Raw genomic sequence first — 25,171 nt, 5'->3', positions numbered from 1 at the left:
ATAGGTTCTTAAAAATACTATTCTTAAAAGTAACTCAGGAATAGGAATATTTATATGAATTTATATAAAGCTAAGTGAGCCATGAAAACAATGTAGACAATGACTTCCACAACAAAAGGGAAAAAACCCACCATATTATCATACTATTATTCTTTATCCCTAAAGAAGAGATGAGACAATGTATTTCTATCCCTTCCTAGAGTAAGGGTAGGGGGGGACGATGAGTGTGGAACACTACATATATTATTGTTTAAAGTATTATTATTGCTAAAGTAATTTTAAAAAACATTCTGGTTTGCTGTCAAGAGGAGAGTAGCAGGTGATACTAAGAAATGAAGTTAACATACTAACAAAAATGATCAAAACTTCTTTTAAAGATCATCTCTCAGATATTCAAATTGGATTTTTTCATATATTGGCCTTTTATGGGACCTGTATCATGAAAAACAAAACTTTAATTTGGTAGAGAAGTGTTCATTCACCTTTTTAATATATTAAATATGATGCTAACATTTTTGATAATAGATATATGACTAAGATAACTGTGTTCTTAAGATATTTAATTATATTAGTCTTGCCATAGTATCTTATCCTGAAGTTATCTTAGGAGAAGGTTGACAATGCTGCCAAACCGGATAGACTTTGTAGAATAAATTTAACTCAGCCTCTGGAAAAATAGATACATGTATTTGCAGGTAAATGGCATGGTAGATTGAGCACCAACTTTGAAGTGAACAGGATATGAACTCAAATCTGGATTTAGATGGATTAGTTTTGGGCAAGTTGCCCAATCTCTGACTCAATTTCCTTATTTGTAATACAGGGATAATAACTCTCTTAGGGTTATTTTGAAGATCAAATGAGAAAATATTTGTAATGATGTTGCAGTTTAAGTACTTAATATGTGCTTGTTTCCTTCTTTTTTTTCTTACCACCTATGACTGTGACAGATTGTAAAAAGATTACCAACTTTTTATCATTTCAATTTTCTATCATAACAATAAATACTTCAAATACATAAAGATATATTTCATAGGATTAAAAACAATGACTGCATTCAAGTCCTTAATTCATATTATTTAAAAGACTTTTTGGAGAAGAGAGCATTGAAATGAATATAAGATGAAAATATCCTAATTTCAAAGGTAATCTAATATTTTTCCCTAAAACCCAAGGAATCAAAGCCTTGACAAAGTTAAAAAACAAAGCAACAAGAAAAATAGGTTAACAAACAGCCTTGAACTCTTCACAAACTGTTTCTGTCACTTATTAAGTCAGAAACAAGTCACATGAATTTTATGATTTTGCTGCATTTTCTTTGTCTATAAAATGAGAGAATAAAAAAGAGGAGCAGAATAGAGGTTCCTAATCTCCATGGAAAGACCTTGGGTAGGAACGTCTGTCATTGGAACTTTAAGTATTTTGTTAACTACATTTGAAAATAATTGGTTTCTTTTGTAAGAGTATGCATTTTTATCTTATGAATTTAAAAACATTACTCTGAAGACTTGAATAGTTATCATCTAATTGCCAAGGGGAACTGTTAGAAATACAGTAATGCTTATGAACCCTTAGACTATATGATCTCTAGGGCAACTTCTATTTTCTAAATCCTATGACTCTATGATGCAATAATAATATATTCTTGCATCTTAAACATAATCATAGTCCTTGGCCAATTGGAAGAAAATAGAAATATAATAGATAGTATGCCTTTGCTTTTATAAGAATTTATCTTAAGAAATGAATGCCAATTTAAATAGATGTCAAACTTAGAATTATTTACCTAGAATACTGAAAGTTGGTACAGCATAGTGGGTGCCATTTGATGAAAAGTCTTCTTTATCACTCAAAGATCTTTTCTATTTTAGAAATAACTGTTATTTTAGAAATGTTATCTTATGAAAAAAGGTAAGATTTCTTACCTCTGTAGAGAAGGGTTCATTTTTTGGTATTTGGTATATGACATCAACGACAGGATGGTACACAGAGAATTGACAATATTGCTGAGGGATTTTGAAAATGTGAAATACATCTCTCTTTGATGCTCAAAGAGTTCAAATTTAGTTTTAGAATAGAACAACTCATTATTCCTGCATAGAAGCTGTTAGATTTTTAAGAAAAGAACTCAAATAAGAGAATGTTTTCTACAAGAAGGAGTTAAAAGCTTTTCTTTGGACTTAGATTTTATACCAAATTTTAAGATTTTTTTGTTTTCCCTAGGGTTTAAAATCTATTATCAGATTTTTATCATAGTGGCTTTAAGGAGAAGGTAACAAAATGTCTTTTATAGAGAATGCAATCACTTTAGGAAAAAATTGTACAATATAATAAAGTCAGAAAGATCAAGAAGAGTTCAGCATGTATTCTACCCCTCTCCAATCTTTTCTTTAGAATGCAATAAACTTCAATGAGTCTGAAGATAGTTTAGTCTATACCATTCTAATAATTTGTTTCTATTAATACTAGAAGTTTCCAACAACATATTATTGAATATAAAAGGACTTCTGTGGTTCCACATTGTGGCTAAATTCTCCACATCAATGCCAGCAGAATGAAACTTATGACAGCTTTTCTTAGCCTAACCTTAAGATGAAATTTTGGGTCATATAAATCAAGGGAAAAAAATAAAAGAAAATATATGAAGCCCCCTATCACTTTCTTAGAGTAATAGTGGCCAAAAAATGATGTTAAAATTTCACCATTTGTAAATGATGTACACATCACTAATTTAATGGCTGAGCTTCTAAATATGAAGTCTTTGACCAATGAGTAGACCTTAAGAAGAGAGGAGACATATCAATATTGTCATTCTCATTATAAATGAAGCCAGATAATTTAAAGATATTGCTACTTAATGGAAATATGGATTGAGGGTTATCCAAGGAGAAACTATTAAAGATTTGATCCTACCATGCATCCAAAGGCATGAAGCATTACTTCATAAGACACTCAGTTTCTTACCTTATTGAGCTCATTATAAACATAGTCAAAATGACTACTAGGAAGAACATTTTCATTGAAAGAACATTTATTGACTACCTATTCTATCCTAGACCATGTGGTAAGTGCCAGGATTTAAAGACAAAAACACAACAGCCCTTGATCTCAATATATAGCAATTTATACAAAATAAAAAGTGGACTCAGATTTCTCTCCTTAGAGAAGAAGACAGAAGCACCTGGGGGAGAACTAGGAAAGCCTGCAGAAAGTGCCACCTGAGTGGAATCTTTTGTGTAAATAGGGGATCACAGGAAGCAAAACTAAGGAAGGAGAACATTTCAGGCACAGGAAAGAGCTAGGGTACAAGGCAAAGAAATGGAAGAGCATCACGATATGTTAAGAACAGCATGAAGGTCTTCATGTCTAGGTTATGTGAAGCTGTGTAATGTATAAGAAAACTGAAAATGTTGGGAAAAAACAAATTATAAAGAAATTTAAAGTTCAAATAAATTAGTTTGAAGATAGGAAAGTAGAAAAACCCATTAATACCTCAGACATAATATATCAATTTAAATATTTTAATATTTATTTAAATACTTGATGACTTTTAATGTACTAGTAGGCAGAGAAAAGGACAATGAAAAATATATTGGACAATATATGGGTGAGGATCAAGAAACAAAAAAAAAAGTCTAAGGCTTAAAATGTAAACTGAATGTTTATGTATGTGTGTATACATCTATAATATATGTGTATATACAACCCCAACCTAATTTATTTAAATGAGCTACTGACATAAAAAATTGAGGAAATCAATTTTTAAAAGACAGAAACATCATCATTTCTTATAGCAGCTTAAACAATATAGAGTGACTAAAACATAAAGGTCAAAAAAAATATAAAAACCAACTTAATCAGGTACACTCTTTTCTTGATATATCTATAGGAACACATATCAAAGAACCTCTTAGGGATCCTTTAGTCCTAAAACTATTATCTTATGAACCCATAAATAATTTTCAATATAAACCTATTTATAAAATATTATGGAGGATGATGAAACCATAAATAGAAGATTATTAAGTAATTTAACTCAAAATAAAAAGGAAATGTTTATAGGAAGATGATGACCATCTGTGAAGTTTACTTAGTTATAGGAAGAACAAAGAATAATATCTAATATGCTGAATTAATACTCAGATAGTAGTAAGAAACCTAGTAGAAGGGCCCTAGAATTCTGTGTAAGCCCCAGGTAGAGGATTTGTGGGAGAATATGAGTAACAGATGAGAAAGCCCAGTTGGGTCTTAAATCTGCCCACTAAGAATTACTGCCTAGTATAACATTCCTGAATTGTTCTTGAAGAATCTAAAAGATAAAACAGAGATGTTCTCTTTTTGGTAGAGCATGAGAGACAAGGACAAAATCAAATATGATTACTGAAGTAGTTGTTTATTTTTAAAAATTAATATTTTTTCATAACCATCTTTTCTTTGTCATAAGAAGAATTTTAATTCCAAGGCAATGGGGCTGATTATCCAAAAATGATTGTAATGTAAAAGATAAAGGATCAATCAAACAGAACAAAAAATATTTTTAATGCATAGTAAAGCTATATACTTGACACTGTACTGGTTCTAGGGATAGAACACTACCCTCAAACCAATCCAACAAAAACAAAGAAACTCTTCTTGGCTTCTCTAATGAGAGAACGAATCTATATAAAACACAATATACAAGAAAAATCCAGAGTCTATAAGAGGAAATTTATTTTAAAGGGATAGCACTAGCAATTGAGAAGAGAGAGAAAATTCCACTTGGAGAATTTGATACTTAAACTGATGATTAAAGTAGGCAAAGGTGTCTTCAATTGGGAGGCAAAACATTGTAGGCTGGATTGTAAAGTACTTGGAGGGAATAGAATGTGAGAACATTAAAAAAATAGGAAAGGGTTAGGTCTTATGTGCCAAATAAAGATCTTTCTATTTAATTCTAGAGGTAATAGGGAGTGGTCGAATTTACTGAGAAAGGAGAAACAGGATGACATGGTCAAATCTGGGTTTTAGGATGATCTCTCTGACATCTGTATGGAGGTTGGACTAGAACAGGGAGAAACTTAAATTAGGGACACTAATTAGAAGTACAGGCAAGAGGTAATGAAAATCTAAACTAGGGTTGTCTTTATTTGAGTGGAGAGAAATGGATGTATAAATAGAAATTCCAAGATTTGGCATTTTATTGACTATGTGGGATTATTGGGAGAGAGGAGATGAAAATGATACAAAGGTTTCAATCATGAACAATTTAGAAAAGTAGTAGGGCCCTCAACAATAATAGGGAAGTTCAGCTTAATTAATGAAATTAAAGCACATCATACAGCAATGAGGTTTTGGAAGTTTCTTCTTAGAAAATGTTCTTTTAGATGTGATAATCCCAATGAAAATAGAGTAATTAAAATGTTCAAAGAGTTAATTTGAAATTAAAAATACATTTATAAGATCATTATTAAGATCAAATATTTAACAACATGGTGACAGGATGAGATGTTTGCTTTAGGAAAATTGTGATAGGAGTAATGAAGGATGGATTAGAGAGAGTAGGAATTGGAGTAGCAAAGGGCAATAATTTGAAAAGAGGGCTAACACGTCTGCAATTGGTACTGGAAATGCAGGATTGAAATGCAGGAAAGAGATTAGAGCTGGAAATATAGATTTTAGAGTTTGCATAAAAATGCTATTGAGATAACCAAGTGAAACAGTTTAGAGCACAGGACAGAAGGTCCAAAAAAGAGCCTTGGGAGATACCCTTATTTAAGGGATGGATTATCAAGCTAAATTGAAAAAGAGAAAATGGGATAGGCACCAAGCATCATTAGTGTCATAGAACACAAGAGGGAAGAGTGGCATCCATAAAGAAATGATAATAGCATCAGAAACAGAAGTCAAGGGGGAGTGAGAATTGGGGGGAGGAGTCCCTACATTTAGTGATTACAAGATGTTTTAAAAAACAGTTTGACTAAGTTGACCAAGGTGGAAAAGGATTGGAAACAGTGAATGTCAACTTTTCTTTCATGGAGTTTAGTGTTAAAAGGGAGGGAGGCAGAGGATAATAACTTAGACAATGGCAAGATTAAATGAAAGGGGTTTTTTTTTGTTGTTGTTTTTTGACTTGGAAATGCCTGAATTTGCCTGTAAGCATTGGTGAAGGAAGCAATAGTCAGAGCAAGATTAAAGTTGAAGGAGTCAAAGGGAATTATTGTTAGGTCAAGTTCTTGGAAGCATTGAGATCAAGGGTGCATGGACAAGTGTTGTTAACTTGATATGGAAAAAGTTGCCCAAATCATCTGAAACCGAAATAAAAGAGAGAATCAGTGAATGCAGCAGAGGTTTTGCAGTATAGTGCAAAAGGAGCTCACTTCCAAGAATCCATTTTAAATAAAGCAACTGTGGTGGTGACAGGACAGATGGCAGAGTTCTGAAAGAAGGATGTTTAAATGAACAGTTTGGGGCAATGCAAGAGATTTTATTGGAAATGAAGGAAGGGATAGCTTATCATTATTGAAGCCCAGTTGTTTTTAGAAAATATGAATGTGTGACTTAATTTGTGACATTTCAAGATATGCTACAATTTATGGTTTTAAATTGGTAGAGAATCATCACATTACTCAACCTACTGAATACCTTAAATTCTTATATGTCTAAGAAAAAAAAAACAGAAAAACTTCCTTGGTTCAGATTATGTCTACATTTTTTAAAATTATAAAATAAATTGTTACTGACAACTTTTCTCCCTGCAATCTAACCCCCCCCACACACTTCCAGAATCATCTTTTATAATGAAGAATGTTTTTCTAAGGAAAAAAGGAAGCCTACACATTTTCTCAATATCCTTTTTCTAGATGATTTTGGAGGGTGTGGTATTTAATTAGCAGAGTTTTTTTTTTTGTTTGTTTGTTTTAGGTTTGGGAGATGAAATAATAATAAAAATAAGATTAAAAAGGATAGCTAGCATTTATATAGTGAAATAAGTTTTGCAAAATACTTTACAAATATTATTTCATTTTATTCTCACAACATCTCCAATAAGTAAGAATCTGAAGCAGATGGAGGAAAAATGACTTGCCCAGGATCACAGAAAAAATAAATGTCTGAGTCATAACTTGAACTCAGGCCTAGCATTCACTGTATCACTTGCTTCCTCTAGACTAGAGCTTGAATTTTAATCAAAAGCTATGCATAAGCTTTTCTTCCTTTCCACATTTTTGTCACCACTAATAATATGGCATGAACCATTATTCTCTATGTACAGAACTTTTACTGCTGAATTATATCTTGAGCACATAAATAGATAAGCATTGCTTACCCAGCTGACTTGTCTTCCTATTACATGGATTTCTGTCCCAATTAAGAGACAGCACATTTATAGGGTGAAATCTGCTTTTTGGAAGACATCTTAACTAGCCACATGTTCTGGTTGTTATCTTGATTAAGTGAAATATTTTATAGGCAAAAGAGATCACAAGATCAAAGACGCAAAGTTATAACAGTATAGAAACATCCTATCTTTAAAATACTACCTTTTCTGCCTAAATGAAATCACATATTGTGAAAGAAGGGAAAATTTCAGATTCAGAAAATGGATCTGAGAAAGTAAATTGTCAGTGAATATTTTCCTGTGCAGTGTTCAGTTTAATTAGGCTGCAGCTGGTACTAAGTACATTAAAGGGGGGGAGGGGGGAGAAAAAGAAAAACAACCTTCTAGTACTTTCCTGGTTTGGTTTGGAGAGAGCCCCACTACCAACTGATTCTGTCTTTACAGTGTTTCATTATCATTGCCAGGATTTGTTGTTGGGGTTTTTTTTTTTTTTTAATTTAAAAGCTCCAAATAATTGTAAAAAGCCTGAAGAGAAATGAGCCTTTGTGTTAAAGTCTTAAGAATTTTGCAGAACAGGGTAAATCACCCATCTGAATTCTCCTGTGAGCTGTTCAGATGAAATGGTCTACAGCTGGTGCTGACACTGTATGGAAAGAGGAGGAAGTTGATAGCTAATTAGCTATATTTGTATGGCATTCTATTGTCTCCAGTTCCCCTCCCCTCTTATGAGTTTCTTTGCAGAGGTTATTAAGAGCTTTGTGGCTAAGAGATTAGAACCTTAAATTTAAGCAGTGTCAAGATGAGCATTCTGAATTAAACAATTTTCAAAATAAGGACCTTATTCAGGTGTCTTGCCTCTAAGACATACTAGCTATGTGATACCAGGCACGTCACTTAACCTCTAAGTGGTATAGGTGAAGCTTTCAAATATGGAGTGGGAAACATGTAGATCACAATCCACAGTTTGATCCGAAACTGACAAAATGTAAATGATAAATATATACCAAAACAAATGAAAAGACAATAAAACATAAGTAATATTACATTTTAAAATTATGTTATCTGTAGAAATCCATATTTATAGATTAGTGGTCCCATTCCTATTTGAGTTTAACAGCAATGGTCTCTATACAATTCTTGAAGATAATATATTGTGAAAGTTCTGGCCTGCATCAATAGATTTTTTTTCACCTAGGTTTTTTTTATACCAATGAAATAATAGATTCAGCTTCTATATCTTCTTTAGGTATTAGGTTTGCTGATGAGATTCAATAGACACTATGATACATGCAAGGACTTTGTTAAGGCAAATAACTACATTTTGGTAACATGGAGAAAAATTGCAAAAAAAAAAAGGGGGGGAAATGAAAATATAAAAGATTGGAGGTCAGTTCTTTTATATATGTATGTGTATGTGTGTGTATATACACACACATACACACATGTGATACAGAAGTGTTGCACATAAAGGTAACTAGGTTCTTAAGCACTGGATGTACTTTTAATCTATGCCTCTTTCTGAAGTATTAGTGACTGGCAGACTACTACATATAGCCTACATCTACACCTGGAATTCTTACCATTCTTGCTATTTCCCTTAAGGATCTTTGGGATCTTGACCATATTCCCCACCCTCAGCTGGCTGCTCCAGCCCACTTGTCATGTTACCCTTCTCACAAAAGCATTATTTTAATAAGCATGTTGCTTAAAATAGCCAATTTTGACCCTTTGTGAACAAAGTCTCATGGTAAAAGAGACAATAGTACTGAATCATTGAATAATTAACACTCATTAATGGCACCTTGTAAAACTCTACATGACCTTTATAATATGGTCATTGAAAATATGAAATAAATGCAGAATTTGTTCATAATAATATTTTCTACAGTGAGGAAAAATACAGAATGAAATCACATCCATTTATGGAGAACAGTAGAGAAGAGTCAGTACATCAAAATGTGCAGCTATGACCTTTTAAGTCTCATATTACTTGTTGCTTCCAGGACGTGAAATATCATGTCTTGAGAGTCAACATCTCTTGGCATATGGTGAGGTGAAAGCAAATTGAGACTATATTGAAACCAGCCGAGGGGAAAGAAGTGGCAGCTGAAATAAACAGATGGTTAGAGAGGAAATGATATTAAGCAGTAAAAAAAAAAAAAAAAAAAAGTATGGCTAGAGATGGGGAAAAAAGAAAGTTTTTTTTTTTTTTTAAACACCACTACACTGATATTAAGGGATATGAACTTGAAGTCATCAAGAATGTAATTTAAGGAGAAGTCTTGAGCACTTAATAAAAATTAAAGTTCAAGGATTTAAAGTGTTATTTAGATCTAGAATAATTAAAAGAAAATCTGAGGTAGCATTTTAGGTTGGTAACAAAATTCAAATTTAGTCTACTTGATGAATGAAAACTATAAAGTGTTGGTGGGGGTGTCTCACAGTAAGAAGGGGCAGTTTTCACATTAAGTAAGAGGAAATGTGGTCACTTAATCAATGAGAAATGTTTAAGCCACACATTTGCTGGTGGGGTGACCTGGCAAGTATTTTCATCTACTTAAGATTTGGGGGAGGGAGAGAGAGGGAGAAAGAGGGAGAGAGAGGGAGGGGGAAAGAGGGAGAGAGAGGGAGAGAGAGGGGGAGAAAGAGGGAGAGAGGGGGAGAGAGGGGGAGAGAGGGGAAGAGAGGGGGAGAGAGGGGGGGAGGGAAAGGGAGGGAGAGGGGGAGAGAGAGGGAGAGAGGGGGAGAGAGGGGGAGAAAGAGAGAGAAGGATAAATTGTGAAGGTGGTATAAAAAATTAAGTGCACATGGACAAAAGAACAAGAAAGATTATTATCATTGTCAAGAATGAAAGATGGCATGATTATCAAATTTAAAAATCTTATAATGATGGAAGGGCTAGCTAGGATAATGGGTGAGAGAATCAGATCTCAATAGTCTGGAACATTGATAAATTAATCTAGCAAGTTGAATTTTTGTAAATATTTTAATAAAAACTGGAAATTCTGTATGGAGGAAACATATTAGTATTTTATGTGAAAATTCTGTTTCAATTCAACTTGTATCAACAATGTGACCAATTTAAAAAAAAAATCCTTCTTAGAGCTCACTTCAGTGTTTTAAAATCTGTGCAAATATCCTCTGTTTTATATAGGAAGTCTTATATAATTTTTAAAAAATCATTATTTTGCAGCTCATTTGGTCTCTCTGAGTTTAGCTAGGCTATTGGATCCAGTCCAAGCCATCAAATTGAGGAAACTGAGACCCAAAGGCATGCCTTTCAACTTTAATTTTTTGATTCTGCAAATAAGGACCAGTAGATAAAAGTTACAGGAAAGTTACAGGAAAGTGGATTTTGTTACAATACATATGAAAGTTTTTGCTTTGTAGAAGTAAAATTCCTTAAAGATAGTGATTGCAGCAAAAATACTTTGGGATAATGTTACTTTAAGATTTCTGCAATATAGAGTTAGAAAAACTCATACAGAATAAAACACTATTACCACACTGTACCCCTGAAATGTAGCTTACTCTATGTTAGTCATTTAGCTAAAAAAAAGTCTTTACACCAACAAGGAAGAACTGTTATGGAAACTTATTGTTATTACCAGTGGATGGAAAAACAGCAGGTGATTCCACTTGGGAACTGCATGCAGTAGAAAGAGAATGATTAATTTCCTGACACTTGATCAGGTGAAATTCCCTAAAGGAGGTATTTCTAATGGTTGTAGTGTTGTTTCAGTTTGAGTAATACTAATAATCCATAGCGTGACGCCACATCTACTCATCAGAACTCTGGATGTTCTGTGACTTTAGAATGGCAAAAATCCACTTTGGTAGAGGTTCATAATTCCTAGTAAAATTTGACATATGGCAAAACCAAAATAATAAACAAAAAACAACAAAAAATTGAAGTGAATGTGCCAAAAGAATAATATTCAGAATATGGCCTTGTGTATCTTTTAAGTCCTGATTAAGTCTCACTGAAGGTAATCAAAGAAAGTCTTTAGATATAATGATGCCATGAAACTGACTCTTGTTTCAGAGTGACATGTTGATTGATGAAAAGTCAAGCAAGTCTCGTCCAATCTTAACAACACTTCACAGAATACTTAGTACTCTGCTACATCCTTTTAGCTTGTTCATTTGTATGTAGGATATGCAGTGTGATAATTCCAATTCAGATAAGTTTCCTGACAACAGAATCCTTTAAAATCAAGTGATGTAAATGCATTGTTATCATAGAACTGTGATTAGAGCATGGGTTGTTTGAAGAGGTACTAGCTTCACTTACACATACCACCAGTACTCTAGCAGTTATTATAAGAGGTAGGTAACTGCAGAGTACAATGAGACTCTTAACTTCTTTTTATTTGTATACTCTGTTTCTATTATTGCATCTTATGAAGATCTTGGACTCGGACTCTTACTTAGAGCTTCTAGATCAGTTTTCAAGTTAAAAATATATGACTTGCAATAGGCTGAATAACCCAGGATAGGGTATTTTTTCATTTAGGGTTCTTTCCTTTCTCCTTTTTCCCCTTTTTAAATGTTATAATTTACTTAATAAGCATTAAAAACATGAACATTTCCTTATATTCAAACTGAAGAGTCAGTTTGAAATTCCTCTTAAAGAGTGATAATTATTTGGGCATCTTCAGTACCATCACAAAAAATCAGTTGTTGCTAAGCTTGAGGGAATTAATTTTCTCCAAACTTTCCCCCATAGTAAAGGAAAAGAAAGACAAATAGCAGATCCTTGTCTATGGACACTTTGTAAATGCTTTATTGGGATATCTCCAAGAAGTTACATTCAACCATTATATGTTAACACTAACAAAACTGTTGTAATCCAATAGATATTTCTAATTAGTTCAAGGATACTTTGATTAGATGCTAAGTTTCATTAGGACAGAAAAAGGTACATTTCTAGCTTTCAAATGAATTGGCACAATGATTTTATGCAGATAGAATCATCCTTTTTATAAACTCCCACTGCTTCAGGGAAAATTTGGGATTTCTACTGATAACTTCAAATTCTTATATTGTTTTGATGATTTGGATGCTTTGGACATTCATTTAACCAATTATTTTATTCATTCAACAAATAATTTATTGAATATTTGCTTTGTGCAACCGTCTTTCCAACTTGATCTTGAATCTTTTACATTGCCACCTAGTAATAAGAAATATAAACTTTTCTCTACAGCACACTTATGCCACAATTTCTACAACTTCCAGCAATGGATAATCAATATAATCTTTTTTTAAAAATCATTACAATTTTGAAGAATGTCTTATAGCTTCAATAACTTTGGAAATGGGCCTTGTGAGTGGAAGTATTGTGGGATATATTTATATGTGATGGGATTTGATTTCAACTAATACATGGATGAATATGGAGAGTGAATTTTTTGCATTTTGCTGACCCTGTTGTCACATATTCATTGCTATAAATGGTAGACAATATTTATATTAGAAAACATTCTTTAATTTCTGTGGTAGATAATGAGGATTTCTCAATGTCTATGGCTCTTTCTGGGTCATTATAAATGTTAAATTGGGTATATAGTCTTATTGTGAATTCTACATACAAAGAGACTGGCGCATGTTGTTTAAAAATTTTCTCACATTATACTATTGAAACAGATGGCATAGTCCTACAATAAGCAGGAAGGAATTCATATGTCTGTTGATTCTGTCTGTCAAATTTAAATGTCTGAACAATGATGGTTGTGGTTAGAAGCATATATTTTATAATCTCAGGTTCATCAAATATCTTATCCTTAGGTGAACAGGTTTAATGAGGGATCTCATTACAGCATATGTTTGGGATCCACAAACTGTCAGAAGCACAGTGGGATGATATTCTATTTTATTTGCTTCAAGGTAGAAGGAAATTCTTTCAACCTATAAATGAAAGGAAGCAGATTTCTTGACAATCAAATTCTTCATGGGAACCACAAAACTAATTTTAAACACTTGGTCTCCTCAGTTTCCAAAGTAGCAATGCTATTTAGATTCATACTGATAATACTTGAAAGTGATCTTATAATTAGATGGCTAAGTGAATATGTTCAGGGCTTGCTCTTCCTGAATTCAAATCACTTAACCCTATTTGCCTCAGTTTCCTCATCTATTTAAAATGAGCTGAGAAGGAAATGACAAACCACTTCAGTATTTTTGCCAAGAAAACTCCAAATCAGGTCATGAAGAGGGGACAAAATGGAAAAAAAATGACTAAATAACAACAAATAATCATAAAGTATTCACAGGATCTCATCCTTTCAGCTACAAAACACAAGTAACAGTCAAAAGGAAAAGGAAGATAAAACTCCCAACTTGCTTGTACTTTTACTGGTACAGAGCTATTTTTGGCAATGTCTACCTCAGTGCCACTATGGCTTGTACTTGCAGGAATACGAAAAGTCCTAAAACTAATAGGAATTTAACCAGAAAACTAAAATAAATATTGAATTATATGGCCCTTTGCAAAAATATTAATTTTAAAGTTATTTAAATCTATTTGGGAAGAGTCTGGAGAAGGAGGATTAAAAACAAGAATTATAACTGAAACAGAAATGTAGGTTATAAATCAATTATTATCGATGATTTAAATGAAGGTAAAGATGGCATGCTTATCCAAATCTTCTACTTTTTTCTGACTCATTTAATTCTAATATTATCTCTGTGGTAATTATTTATTATTTATTCTGCATACAGCTTACTTTGCATATATTTGTGTTCATGTTGTCTCTAGAATTAGATCTAAGTTCCTCAAAGGCAAAGACTGTCTTTTGCTTTTTTTGGTATCCCCAACATTATTATAATGCTTGGCACATAGTAGGAACTTTTTAAAAAATTTATCAATCAATTTGAAGGTCATATGACAATGGGAGAGCTTCCTAGAATAATGGGTAAATAGGATCAATTATGGGAGTTGAGTTCAGAGATATCAATGAACTGAGATTATTTGGATTCTCTGGGATGAGGGTTTTTCTGGTTATTTTTATTTTATTTTATTTTTACCAATTAAATATTAAGTATTACTTAAGTAGAGGCATGTTCAGTGAAATGAAATAATTGAACAATGGGTATACTTACTAAAATTCAACCAATTACAAAAAGAAATATTATGGAACCATATAATTATTTTGGTCAGATGTAGCAATATAATTTTAAGAAAATTTAAGGGAATAAGCTCTCTACAGTTATTGGTATTATTTAAAATCAGGATATGAAGCAATATCCCACTAAAATCCTACTCTCTATCAAAGTGCTTATGGTGATGGGGAGGTGATCCTAGATACCTGAAGACTATACCAGCAGACTAAAATTTATTGTATCCTAGAAAACTGGAAATGTTTTAAGTATAGGCCGAAAGATAAATCTTATGACTGTCACCAGAGAACCAGCCCAGTTACCTGTGGAGAGAATCATCAGTAAGAAGGATAGTGATTTTTTTAAAACCATAGCAACCTTTTTCTTTCTTTTTTAAAATTAAATAAATAATATTTTTAAAGCAGGCAAATTCTACCTTCTTTTTCTTCTACCCGAATCCCAACTGAGAATGAAAGAAAAACAAGATGCCTGTTACAAACATGTATAGTCAAACAAAACAAATTTGGATGCTGGTCATGTCCAAAAGAGGAATACACACATACACACACATACACATCTATGTCCCATTTTATATTGAGTCTTTAATCTCTCTAGTGGGAGGTAAGTAGTATATTTCATAATTCATCCTTTAGGAATCATTGTTTATTACATTGTTCAGTATCCCTAGGTCTTTCAAAGTTTCCTTTAAATGTTTTGTATGGGGGCAGCTAGGTGGCGCAGTGGATAGAGCACCAGCCCTGAATTCAGGAAGACCAGAGTTCAAATCTAGTCTCAGACACTTAACACTTCCTAGCTGTGTGACCCTGGGCAAATCACTTAACCCCAGCCTCAAAATTAAATAAATAAATAAATAAATGAATAAATGAATAAATAAATAAATAAATAAATAAATGTTTTGTATGTATTGTCCCTGAATTCTGCTCACTTTACTTTGCATCAGTCCTTCCAAGTTTTTCTGAAACCATCCCCTTCATAATTTCTTAAAGCATAATAGTATTTCATCAAATTTATATATCAAAACTCACTTATGGTAGCTCTTCAAATTCCCATTTTTTGTCAACTCTTAAAATAGCTATAAATATTTTTGTACATTCTTAGAGTTTGATTTGCTTAGGACCAATCCTTATCTTAATTTTCTTTCCCTCTGAATCCTCCTTTTATATTTTCCTTACCACAGCATCTTTTAAAACCATCTATTTGGGCCTTGCTGGCAAAATGGCCATTTTTATCAAAATTAAAAAAAAAAGATCTTTAAAATAAGTGTGCAATAATATATTTTAGAATATTATGTAATTTGAGATTTTATTCAAAACAAGAAGTATTTCTCACTTTTATGGAAAGTGTTTAGGGCAGAGTTAAAGGGAAGATGGATTCTCCAAGATGGATGAATTTCTGCAGAGATTCCTATTTGAAAATGGCATTTATGTTGACTCTCTTAAGCTCCAGAACATCACAGAAACTCCTAAATAAAATCCATAATCATGCAAAAGCATTCAGTCGCACTTTACACACAGAAAAAAAGCCAAGTGGATGCCTTTTGTCTAGATTATGGCATATGGTTTGAGGTATAACCCAGAAAGCTGGTCCATCGATACATATGTCTGGGGCAGATACTGGAAATGGAAAGGACAAAAGCTTAAGGATAGCACCTGAAAGATATCTCTAAGATCAGATGCTTATAAGTAAAGCAAGGTAATACATGTCATCAGAGACATGAATGACCACAAAAAAGTCTGTGTGTCCCAAGGGAGTGAATCTTTCCTGTTAGGATTACTAAGTGAGAACTCAGGTTGTCTGGATGGTGACAAGGTGAGAATTCAGGTTTTCTGGACAATTACAAGGTGAGAACTCAGGTTGACTTGATAGAGGGGGCAAGCTCATTGGCTGGGGTGGTTCTTCCCAGAAGCCCTTGCATTATCCCACGCCCATTCTCTGGGAGGATAAAAAGAGACAGCATTGGGCGCAAAGGGCAGATCGGCCTGGAGAAGGATAAGAGCTGGAGGAGATTCAGAGCCAGGATTCAAGAGAAAGACTCTCTGCATTACATCAGGCCTGACGGGGCTCTCTGCAGGAAGGGAAGTCACTTCTAAGGACAAGAGTTAACAGCAACTGCCTGGAGACAACGGTTCGTTACAGGAAGAAGAATCTGTCGGAGAGATTTGAGTAGACACAGCAGATCTCTTCCCAGAGAGTGATCCGGCAGCTTCTGGAGACGACAGCTCACTACAATTGGCGCCCAACGTGGGGCAAGGACTTTTGCTTATTCTGACAAGAGGAGCTAGACCAGACCTTTGCAATTTGGCGCCCGAACAGGGACTTGATTATAATTTTAGAGGAGATTACTGAACTTTTAAGAACTGTGAAGGTTATATGTCCTTCTTTTTCTCTGGAAGAAGAATTGGATCCAGATGAATGGGAATTAGTAGGAAAGCAATTAGGTGAACACTACAATTCCAGGCCAAACTCAATTTCCAAAGATACAATTCATATATACAATGTAATCCAATTGGCTTTAAACAATGTTATTCTAAAGGAAGAGATGAAGGAGCAAAATGGGGAAGTGTCAACTAAACTAGGTGAAAAGGATGAATCAGATAACAATGAAGTTAAGTACAATTCTGAGCAACAGGAGCACCTCCCATCTCCTCCCTCAATTAACCCTTCATGGGTGGAGCAAGAAGGAGGAGAGGAAGAGGCAGAAACACAAACAGAATTGCCTGTGAAGCAGCCTAAGCCTATGACAAGATTAGAAAAAGCATTGGTTAAAGCTAAGAGAGAAGGACAGGATATAAGTGATTTTATACATGCATATCCTGTGATTGAAAATACTGACTCTGTAGGTAAAAAAAGGAGAAGATATGCACCTTTAGATTTGAATAAAATTAAGGATTTGAAAAAAGGTTGTACCCTTTATGGGGCTACATCAGCTTATGTCAAAATGTTACTAGATGGTTTGTCTTATGAAGTCCTAACCCCGAATGATTGGAAATCCATAGCAAGGACATGTCTGGAACCTGGAGAAAATTTATTATGGCTTGCGGAATTTCATGAATTATGTAAAATTCAAGTCAGATGCAATTTGGAAATAGGAGTTAACACACAATTCACTTTTGAGCACTTAGCTGGTGAAGGTCAGTATGGAGAGAATTCGGAACAGATTCATTATACCATGACAATATATGAACAAATTGCTAAGGCTGCAATAAAAGCTTGGGGTGTCCTTCCTGGACAGAAAGATCGTGGAGAGGCTTTCACTAAAATACAGCAAGGTCCCAATGAACCTTTTGCAGATTTTGTGGGACGTTTGCAAACTGCTGTCAAAAGAACTATTGGAGAAAATTCAGCTACAGAAATAATGACCAGACATCTGGCTAAGGAAAATGCCAATGAGATTTGCAAAAGAATTATATGGGGATTAGACAAAGATGCTCCTTTAGAGGAGATCATAAGACGTTGTGCTACAGTGGGAACAAATGCTTTTTACACCCGGACAATGATGAATGTGGAAAGACAGGGTCCCTCCTGGCAAAGGCCTTCTAGAGAAACTCGGCGATGTTTTCAATGTGGAAAAATTGGGCATCTAAGAGCTCAGTGTAGATTTGGAGATACAGTGAAAAGACAGGGTGAGAGAAGACCTAAAACCCCATGTCCAAAATGCAACAGAGGATTCCATTGGGCATCAGAGTGTAGAATAATTCAGGGAAATGGGATGAGGGGCCCAGGTTCAGGGCCCCAGGCAAAAAAGACTTGGGGCATGATGGCAGCTGATGTTACACCCAAAGAACCTTTAGAAGGCCAGGACTCTGATTTAATCAACCAGCAGAAAAGCAATCACATGGCAGAAAGGGATTACCTGATAAGTGAGCCAAAAGGCAATCAGATTGTAAAAATGGATTACACTTGGGGAGAATACAGGCCTTTTAAACCAACAGGGCTGTGTCCAGTGCAAACAACTCCAATGTAATTGCCAGATGATGAGAAGAGATTTAGAAAGTGGTAAATAGAAGAAAATTAGATAGGTTAACTGCCTGGGAGAGAGGGTTTGCTAGTATTTTAACAGACAGAAGAAAACAGATGAAGAAGGAATCAGATGGGTGCCAACGAGTCATATTCGCCTTGTCCATCAGAGAGAGACAGAAAAAGAGAAAGGCCTCAAAATAAAGGAGAAGATCTAAGAAACATCTGACACTGAAAGAGCATGGATAATAAGAAGACTGTTAAAGAACTTTAAAAACCAGCAGGAATCATTGGACTTCCTCACACAAGATGAGACTAATGGACAATGGACTTATGGACATTTATAAATTTTCAATTTATGATTATGTTATATACTTCTAGCATGTGTTACGTTACTATGTTACTATGTGCTTATGTAATTTATGTAATTATCTGTAATACTTCCCATATTGATGGATTTATGTTTCAAGGTCATGACTGTCCTATGTTCTAAATCAAAAGAAAGGGGGAGATGTTAGGATTACTAAGTGAGAACTCAGGTTGTCTGGATGGTGACAAGGTGAGAATTCAGGTTTTCTGGACAATTACAAGGTGAGAACTCAGGTTGACTTGATAGAGGGGGCAAGCTCATTGGCTGGGGTGGTTCTTCCCAGAAGCCCTTGCATTATCCCACGCCCATTCTCTGGGAGGATAAAAAGAGACAGCATTGGGCGCAAAGGGCAGATCGGCCTGGAGAAGGATAAGAGCTGGAGGAGATTCAGAGCCAGGATTCAAGAGAAAGACTCTCTGCATTACATCAGGCCTGACGGGGCTCTCTGCAGGAAGGGAAGTCACTTCTAAGGACAAGAGTTAACAGCAACTGCCTGGAGACAACGGTTCGTTACAGGAAGAAGAATCTGTCGGAGAGATTTGAGTAGACACAGCAGATCTCTTCCCAGAGAGTGATCCGGCAGCTTCTGGAGACGACAGCTCACTACACTTTCCTCTTTAATTCTCTTCCCTTAAATTGGGGGTATTAGGGGTATCATTGTTAATTATCTGCTGACAATTTGAAAGTAGCTTTTATCCCAAATAATTTCTTCTGCTACTTCTTCATGCTGCCATATTAGAAAAATAACTATCTGTTTCAACGAATTTTAATCTATGGGCCACAATGCAAAAACATAAATAAGCTAAGCAGATTTGACAAATAATAATAATATATGTATATTACAATTTTTGTAGATAATTCTTGTGATAAATAAAAAACATATTAAAATTTTAAAAGCCAACAACACAGAATCACTAAAAAACAGTTCTCAAAATTCATTTTCTTTAATTTATTCTTAAGAGATCTAGAAGAAAGCCTTCAACATGTTTGGTGTAAGCCTTGTGGAAGACATAGAAAAGAAAAGGAGGAATTGTAACTTTCACTGTTGTAATGAGTACCTCCAGCATGAGACAGATTCATCAGTAATAATGATTCATTTGATGAAACATTCATTGTTACAAAATTTCCTTGGTCAAAATAATACTGACTTCTAATCTACCCACTAATGTAGATTCACATTTTACATGTAGAGAAATGCATTTAGGAAGCTAATTAGTTGCTGCCTGAGAAAATTACCAGATTTCATATTACCAATAAGAATGAACATATTTATAAATTCTTAAGTGGGGAGAGAAGATCCCATTAATATAAGATTCCAATGGGCAGACATTAAGTCAAAGGAATGGGGTTCAGGCCCTTTCAGTTGTTATATCATAGAGGCCATGCTCTGAAATGAGAATGAACTGGACATGGTATTAAAATTCTCCTTCTAATTGAACATTTAACCTATGTTGGAACACTTGCTTAACAGGGAAGTGGGATGGGGAAAAGGAAAGGAGAAAAATTTGGAACACAAGGTTTTGCAAGGGTGAATGTTGAAAATTATCTTTGAACATATTTTGAAAGTAAAAAGCTATTATAAAGAAATTCTCCTTCCCCCAAAGTTAATGTATGTGCCATTTCTTTTTGTCTGTGAACCTTTGTTATACTTACTTTGGGATATATGATTTATCTTCATTCAAAGAAGATTTGGGTTGTGTTTTAGTTCTGTGAAAGTATAGTTATACAAAAAATACTCCATAGAAAAAAACATTTTTTACTTTTATTAAGCCAAGTTACATTCAATTAGATGGTTTCTAGAAGTATTCACATGATTTAGAATATCCTCCTTTTAAGGGACTGCATGGTGCAGTGGGCAGAGCTCTGGTCTTGAAGACAGGAAAATTGGGCTCATCACACATCTGAAACATGCTAAGTATGTGACCCTTGGCAAGTCATTTTTTTGTCAGTGCTCTACTTCGGTTCTTCAAAGCTCCTATCTCCTCAGACAACCCTGAGGATCAAATGGATAATATTTGTACATAGTAGCATCTTAATAAATGTTTATTCTTTCCCTTTCCCTCTAGGCAATTCTATGATTATAAGTTACAAAATGGTTTGCAGGAATTTTCCTGCTCTGGGGGTTTCCCATATCTATGAAATCACTAATTCAGTCTTCTATGCCTTTGTGTAAAATGAAAGAAGCAGCTGTGTCCAACTTTAACTTTATTTGAATTCTTCAAAACAAAAAAGACTCAAACTACTGAATAACACAGTTGTCTTGGGGGAAAAAAAAACTATTCAACAAACATGGTGTCTCAAAAATTATAGTGCAATATCAAGCTGTTAAAAAAAAAAAGATATTCACTGGGATTTTTGTGACACCTTGTATATAATATTCTGATGGATTTTCGTTGGTCCTTATTTTGTGTTTACAAAACATCAAATGTCCATATGAACTATTAAAAACTAGCAAAAATAAAAATCAATTTGAAAATCATCAGGAAAGGAGAGCAAAACAAATGTGGGAGACCTGAGTTAATTTTGGACAAATAATTTTGTTTTTATGAGTTTTAAGATTTATAAAATGATTTCATTTCAAAACCTTGAAAGGTAGGTTATACAAATATTATTATTGCTATTTTACAGATTAGGAAACTGGGGTTAAAAGAAGGTAACGGACATCCCAAAGGTTATGTATCAAGTAAGTGTAGAGTAAATTTGACCCAAGGTCTTCTGATTCTAGTTAATGTGTTTGGAGATCACCTTTGTACAAGACAAGTTACCTTGGCATAGGATTCTCCTAGAAATCTCAAACCCTTTAATAATGACAGAAATCTCATACAGTGTTAAAAAAAATAATATGAAAAAGAATCCTTCTGAATTTTCCCAAAAGAATAAATGAGGAAGGTGGGTTACTTTTTAGTCTCTCCTGAACTGTCACACTGAGGCTTTACTGTGTTATTTGAAGAACTTCAGACATACCTATATTCAAAGCTAAGTGAAAAAGTGCATTTTATAGCATTTCAAAGCAAAGTGTATAATGGTATTTTGGATATCTGCACCACCCTCTGTTAGTACAGCTCCTGAAACATTATTTTATACAATTAGTTGGTACAGAATGATGTATTTGAACATCCTGGTAGCTACACTTTGCAGTGGTCCTCAAACTTTTTAAATAGGGGGCCAGTTCACTGTCCCTCAGACTGTGGGAGGGCAGGACTATAGTAAAAACAAAACCTCACACTCTCTCTCCGCCTCTCCGCCCATTTGCCATAACCAGGCGGGATGCATAAATGCCCTCTGCAGGCCGTAGTTTGAGAACCCTGCTTTATGGCTTCCCTGGATTTTAAAAAGTCCCATTCTTCATTCTTTCACTGACATAACATCTTGAACAATTCAACAATTATAGGATCATAAGATTTAGAAATTATGGAAAGGATAGTATGAAAAAAGGACATTAAAGATGATAGAGATCCAATTCTTTCATTTAACAGATGAATAAATGAAGACCCAATGAAATACAGTGATATCTGTAGTCACAAAGGAGTAAATAGGAGAGATAGGAACTATACCAAGATCTTCTAACTTCAGTTTCATTGTTCCCTTTAGTGTACTAAAATCAGTGAAATGTGTGGCTAATTCAATCAATTAGGAAATATTTATTGAGTACTTTTTTTTTAGGGACTAGCCAAAAGGTCTAGATCAGGAGTTTTCTACCTGGAAATTAGGACCTTACTTTTTAAATATTGTGATAATTTTATTTCAATATGAAGCCATTTTAAATCTAATGTATTTTATAATATTATTCAGAAAAGATGCTTTAGACCTCACCAGATTGCCAAAAGGGTAAGAGAAATAAAACTGATTAAGAATTCTGGAGTAGACTGTCATTGTAAGAAAAACAAATAATAAAGATAAGAAAATAAAAACAAAAGTAGTAAGAATAGTTAGCATTTATATAGCACTTTAAGGCTTGAGAAATACTTTACACTTATCTCATTTGATCTTCATGACAGCACCAGTAAGGCAGGTGCTATTATTCAATAATAATCTAAGTATTATATAATATTAATATATAATAATATAAATGCAATCATTTAAAGATAAAGAAACTAGTAAAGAAAGAAACTAAGGAACTTGCTCAGGGCCATACAGACTAACTGAGGGCAGGCAGACATTCAAGTCAAAGTCTGAAATACCTGAGTTCAGTATTTCATCCACCACCCAAGCTACATCAATAAAAACAGCAAGGAAGATCTACTGGGGTTAGATGTCCCAAAGAGGTCAAAGAGAAGATTCAAAAATGAAGATGTAGGAGAAATGCAACCACATGAGACTGCTGTCAGAGAGAAAAATGGAAATTCAGGATTATGGAGCCTGAGCAGTTTCTAGTAATGGTCAGATTTTAAATGTGACCAGTCTTTGAGTGGCAGAAGCAGAATAGAGATGGAAGCACCATGATGTAAAAAGTTTAAGAAACTCTCAGGTTTCAATGTATTCTTTGTGGAATTCCTACAAGAAATACAGATTGGCAATATTTTAAAATCATCTTGAACATGTAAAATCTTGTAGTACATATAGAATTTTTCCATAAAATCCTCTAGTGTATATAAGTATGTCTGTGTATGTATATGTATATAATATGTATGTTACACATACACACATTAAATCATAGTACTGTAGTTCTGAAGCTGTGATAATTACATGCAGCTGCAAGTAATTTGAATCACCTGATCTTGGGATTTCTTTTTCTTCTTCTTCTTGCCCCAACACCCAGAGCTCTCAGCATCCTTGCCATTGGCATCACCACATAGTAATCCATCAAGCTCATCGGTTCCCATCTGCTGTCCCTGAGATGTTTCTGCTGCAAGTCGGTAGGAGAGGTTCCTCAAAATGCACACACAGTTTTCAACGGTCTAAATAACCCAAAACAAATAAAATGGAAACAAAAGGGAAAAAATGACAATCATAAATAGCCCTCTTTCTTGCTCTTTAGGCTTTATATCTGATTACTTTTTTGCATACAATTATTATATACACATTTATCATTAGATACATTAGTCTGAGAAGCAGCATGACATGATATAGAGAAAGATGTGGCTTCAAATTCAATAAGATCCATGTACAAGATCTCCCTGTGTGACAAATGGAGTATTGTGATCCTGGGCAAATTAGTATCTCAGTGTTCTAGGAAAATTTCTAGGACTGTTGCAGAGAATGTATTAATCTACCTTATTAAAGGGAATTTGCTCTCTTGGGAGTTCCATAATGCAATGTAATGATAGTCTAGTCCCTATTTCTACATTTGCCCATTTAATTCTAATTACTCATTTAGAGCACATTTGAAAAACTAGAAACTAATTCAATAGTGTCACATTCACAAATTCAGATATTTCTCTTATATGTTCAAACATGTTTAACATAATGATGTGTTTCCTTATACTTATTTTTATGTGGGACATGATTTTTTTGGAGGGTGGGTAGAGAGGAAATTATTGAGAAGTCATTGGTATTAAAAAGCATAAAATACCATATAAAAATAGTTGGCTATCACTCTAAAATAAAAACCTCATTAGAAAAAGTTTTGGTCAATGATCGAATTTGGCTTTTTATTATCTAAAATATCTCTCTCCACAATAACCAAATCTTTGCTCTACAAATTTTCCAGTTTCCTCCTAAGCAAATTGATCTTCCTTTTCAAAGTGGTTGTAATTAGAATTTCTTTCTTTCTTTCTTTCTTTCTTTCTTTCTTTCTTTCTTTCTTTCTTTCTTTCTTTCTTTCTTTCTTTCTTTCTTTCTTTCTTTCTTTCTTTCTTTCTTTCTTTCTTTCTTTCTTTCTTTCTTTCTTTCTTTCTTTCTTTCTTTCTTTCTTTCTTTCTTTCTTTCTTTCTTTCTTTTTTGCTGAGGCAATTGGGGTTAAGTGACTTGCCTAGGGTCACATAGCTAGGAAGTGTTAAGTGTCTGAGACCAGATTTGAACTCAGAACCTCCTGACTTCAGGGCTGGTACTCTATCCACTAAGCCACCTAGCTGCCCCTATAATTAGAATTTCAAAACAAAAAACAAAAAAAACATGATCCAATAAGATGTTAACCAGTGCTAAAGAGGACAGTGGGCAATTGTGTCACAAACCATATATTGACATATAGTGTCAAATATTTGAAATCTGAATTGGTTAAAAAAAAAAAAACATTGTCCCCCCAAAAAAAAACATAAAGAAGTTTCAATGTTTACTATAAGTTTAGCCCAACTACCATTTTCTTCTAACTTGAAAATGTAAAACTGTATATTTAAGTATGTAAAGATTTTGAGGTTGGGCCCAGTTAAAGAAAACAGAAATTTCCTAGGTTTCTTCTTAAAAGGTAGTTCGAGATTAAGGTATGCTTAGAATTTAAGGATAGCTATAATCATATTCTGGTCTTTTTT

At 33.9% G+C, this 25,171-nt stretch overlaps 1 protein-coding gene across 1 annotated transcript in view; it reads right to left on the bottom strand.

Annotated features, from left to right (window-relative positions):
* The window catches only part of CTNND2 (catenin delta 2), a 1,154,077-nt gene that overhangs the window by 144,822 nt on the left and 984,084 nt on the right, over positions 1–25,171 (bottom strand). Inside the window, 1 exon segment of the mRNA XM_074279123.1 lies at positions 23,477–23,662. Coding sequence (XP_074135224.1) covers positions 23,477–23,662 — 186 coding nt within the window.

This window comes from Sminthopsis crassicaudata, chromosome 1 (assembly GCF_048593235.1).
Source record: "Sminthopsis crassicaudata isolate SCR6 chromosome 1, ASM4859323v1, whole genome shotgun sequence".
Lineage (NCBI taxonomy): Eukaryota > Metazoa > Chordata > Mammalia > Dasyuromorphia > Dasyuridae > Sminthopsis > Sminthopsis crassicaudata.
The sequence above is the reverse complement of the archived record's forward strand: the minus strand, read 5'-3'. Positions and strand labels throughout refer to the sequence as shown.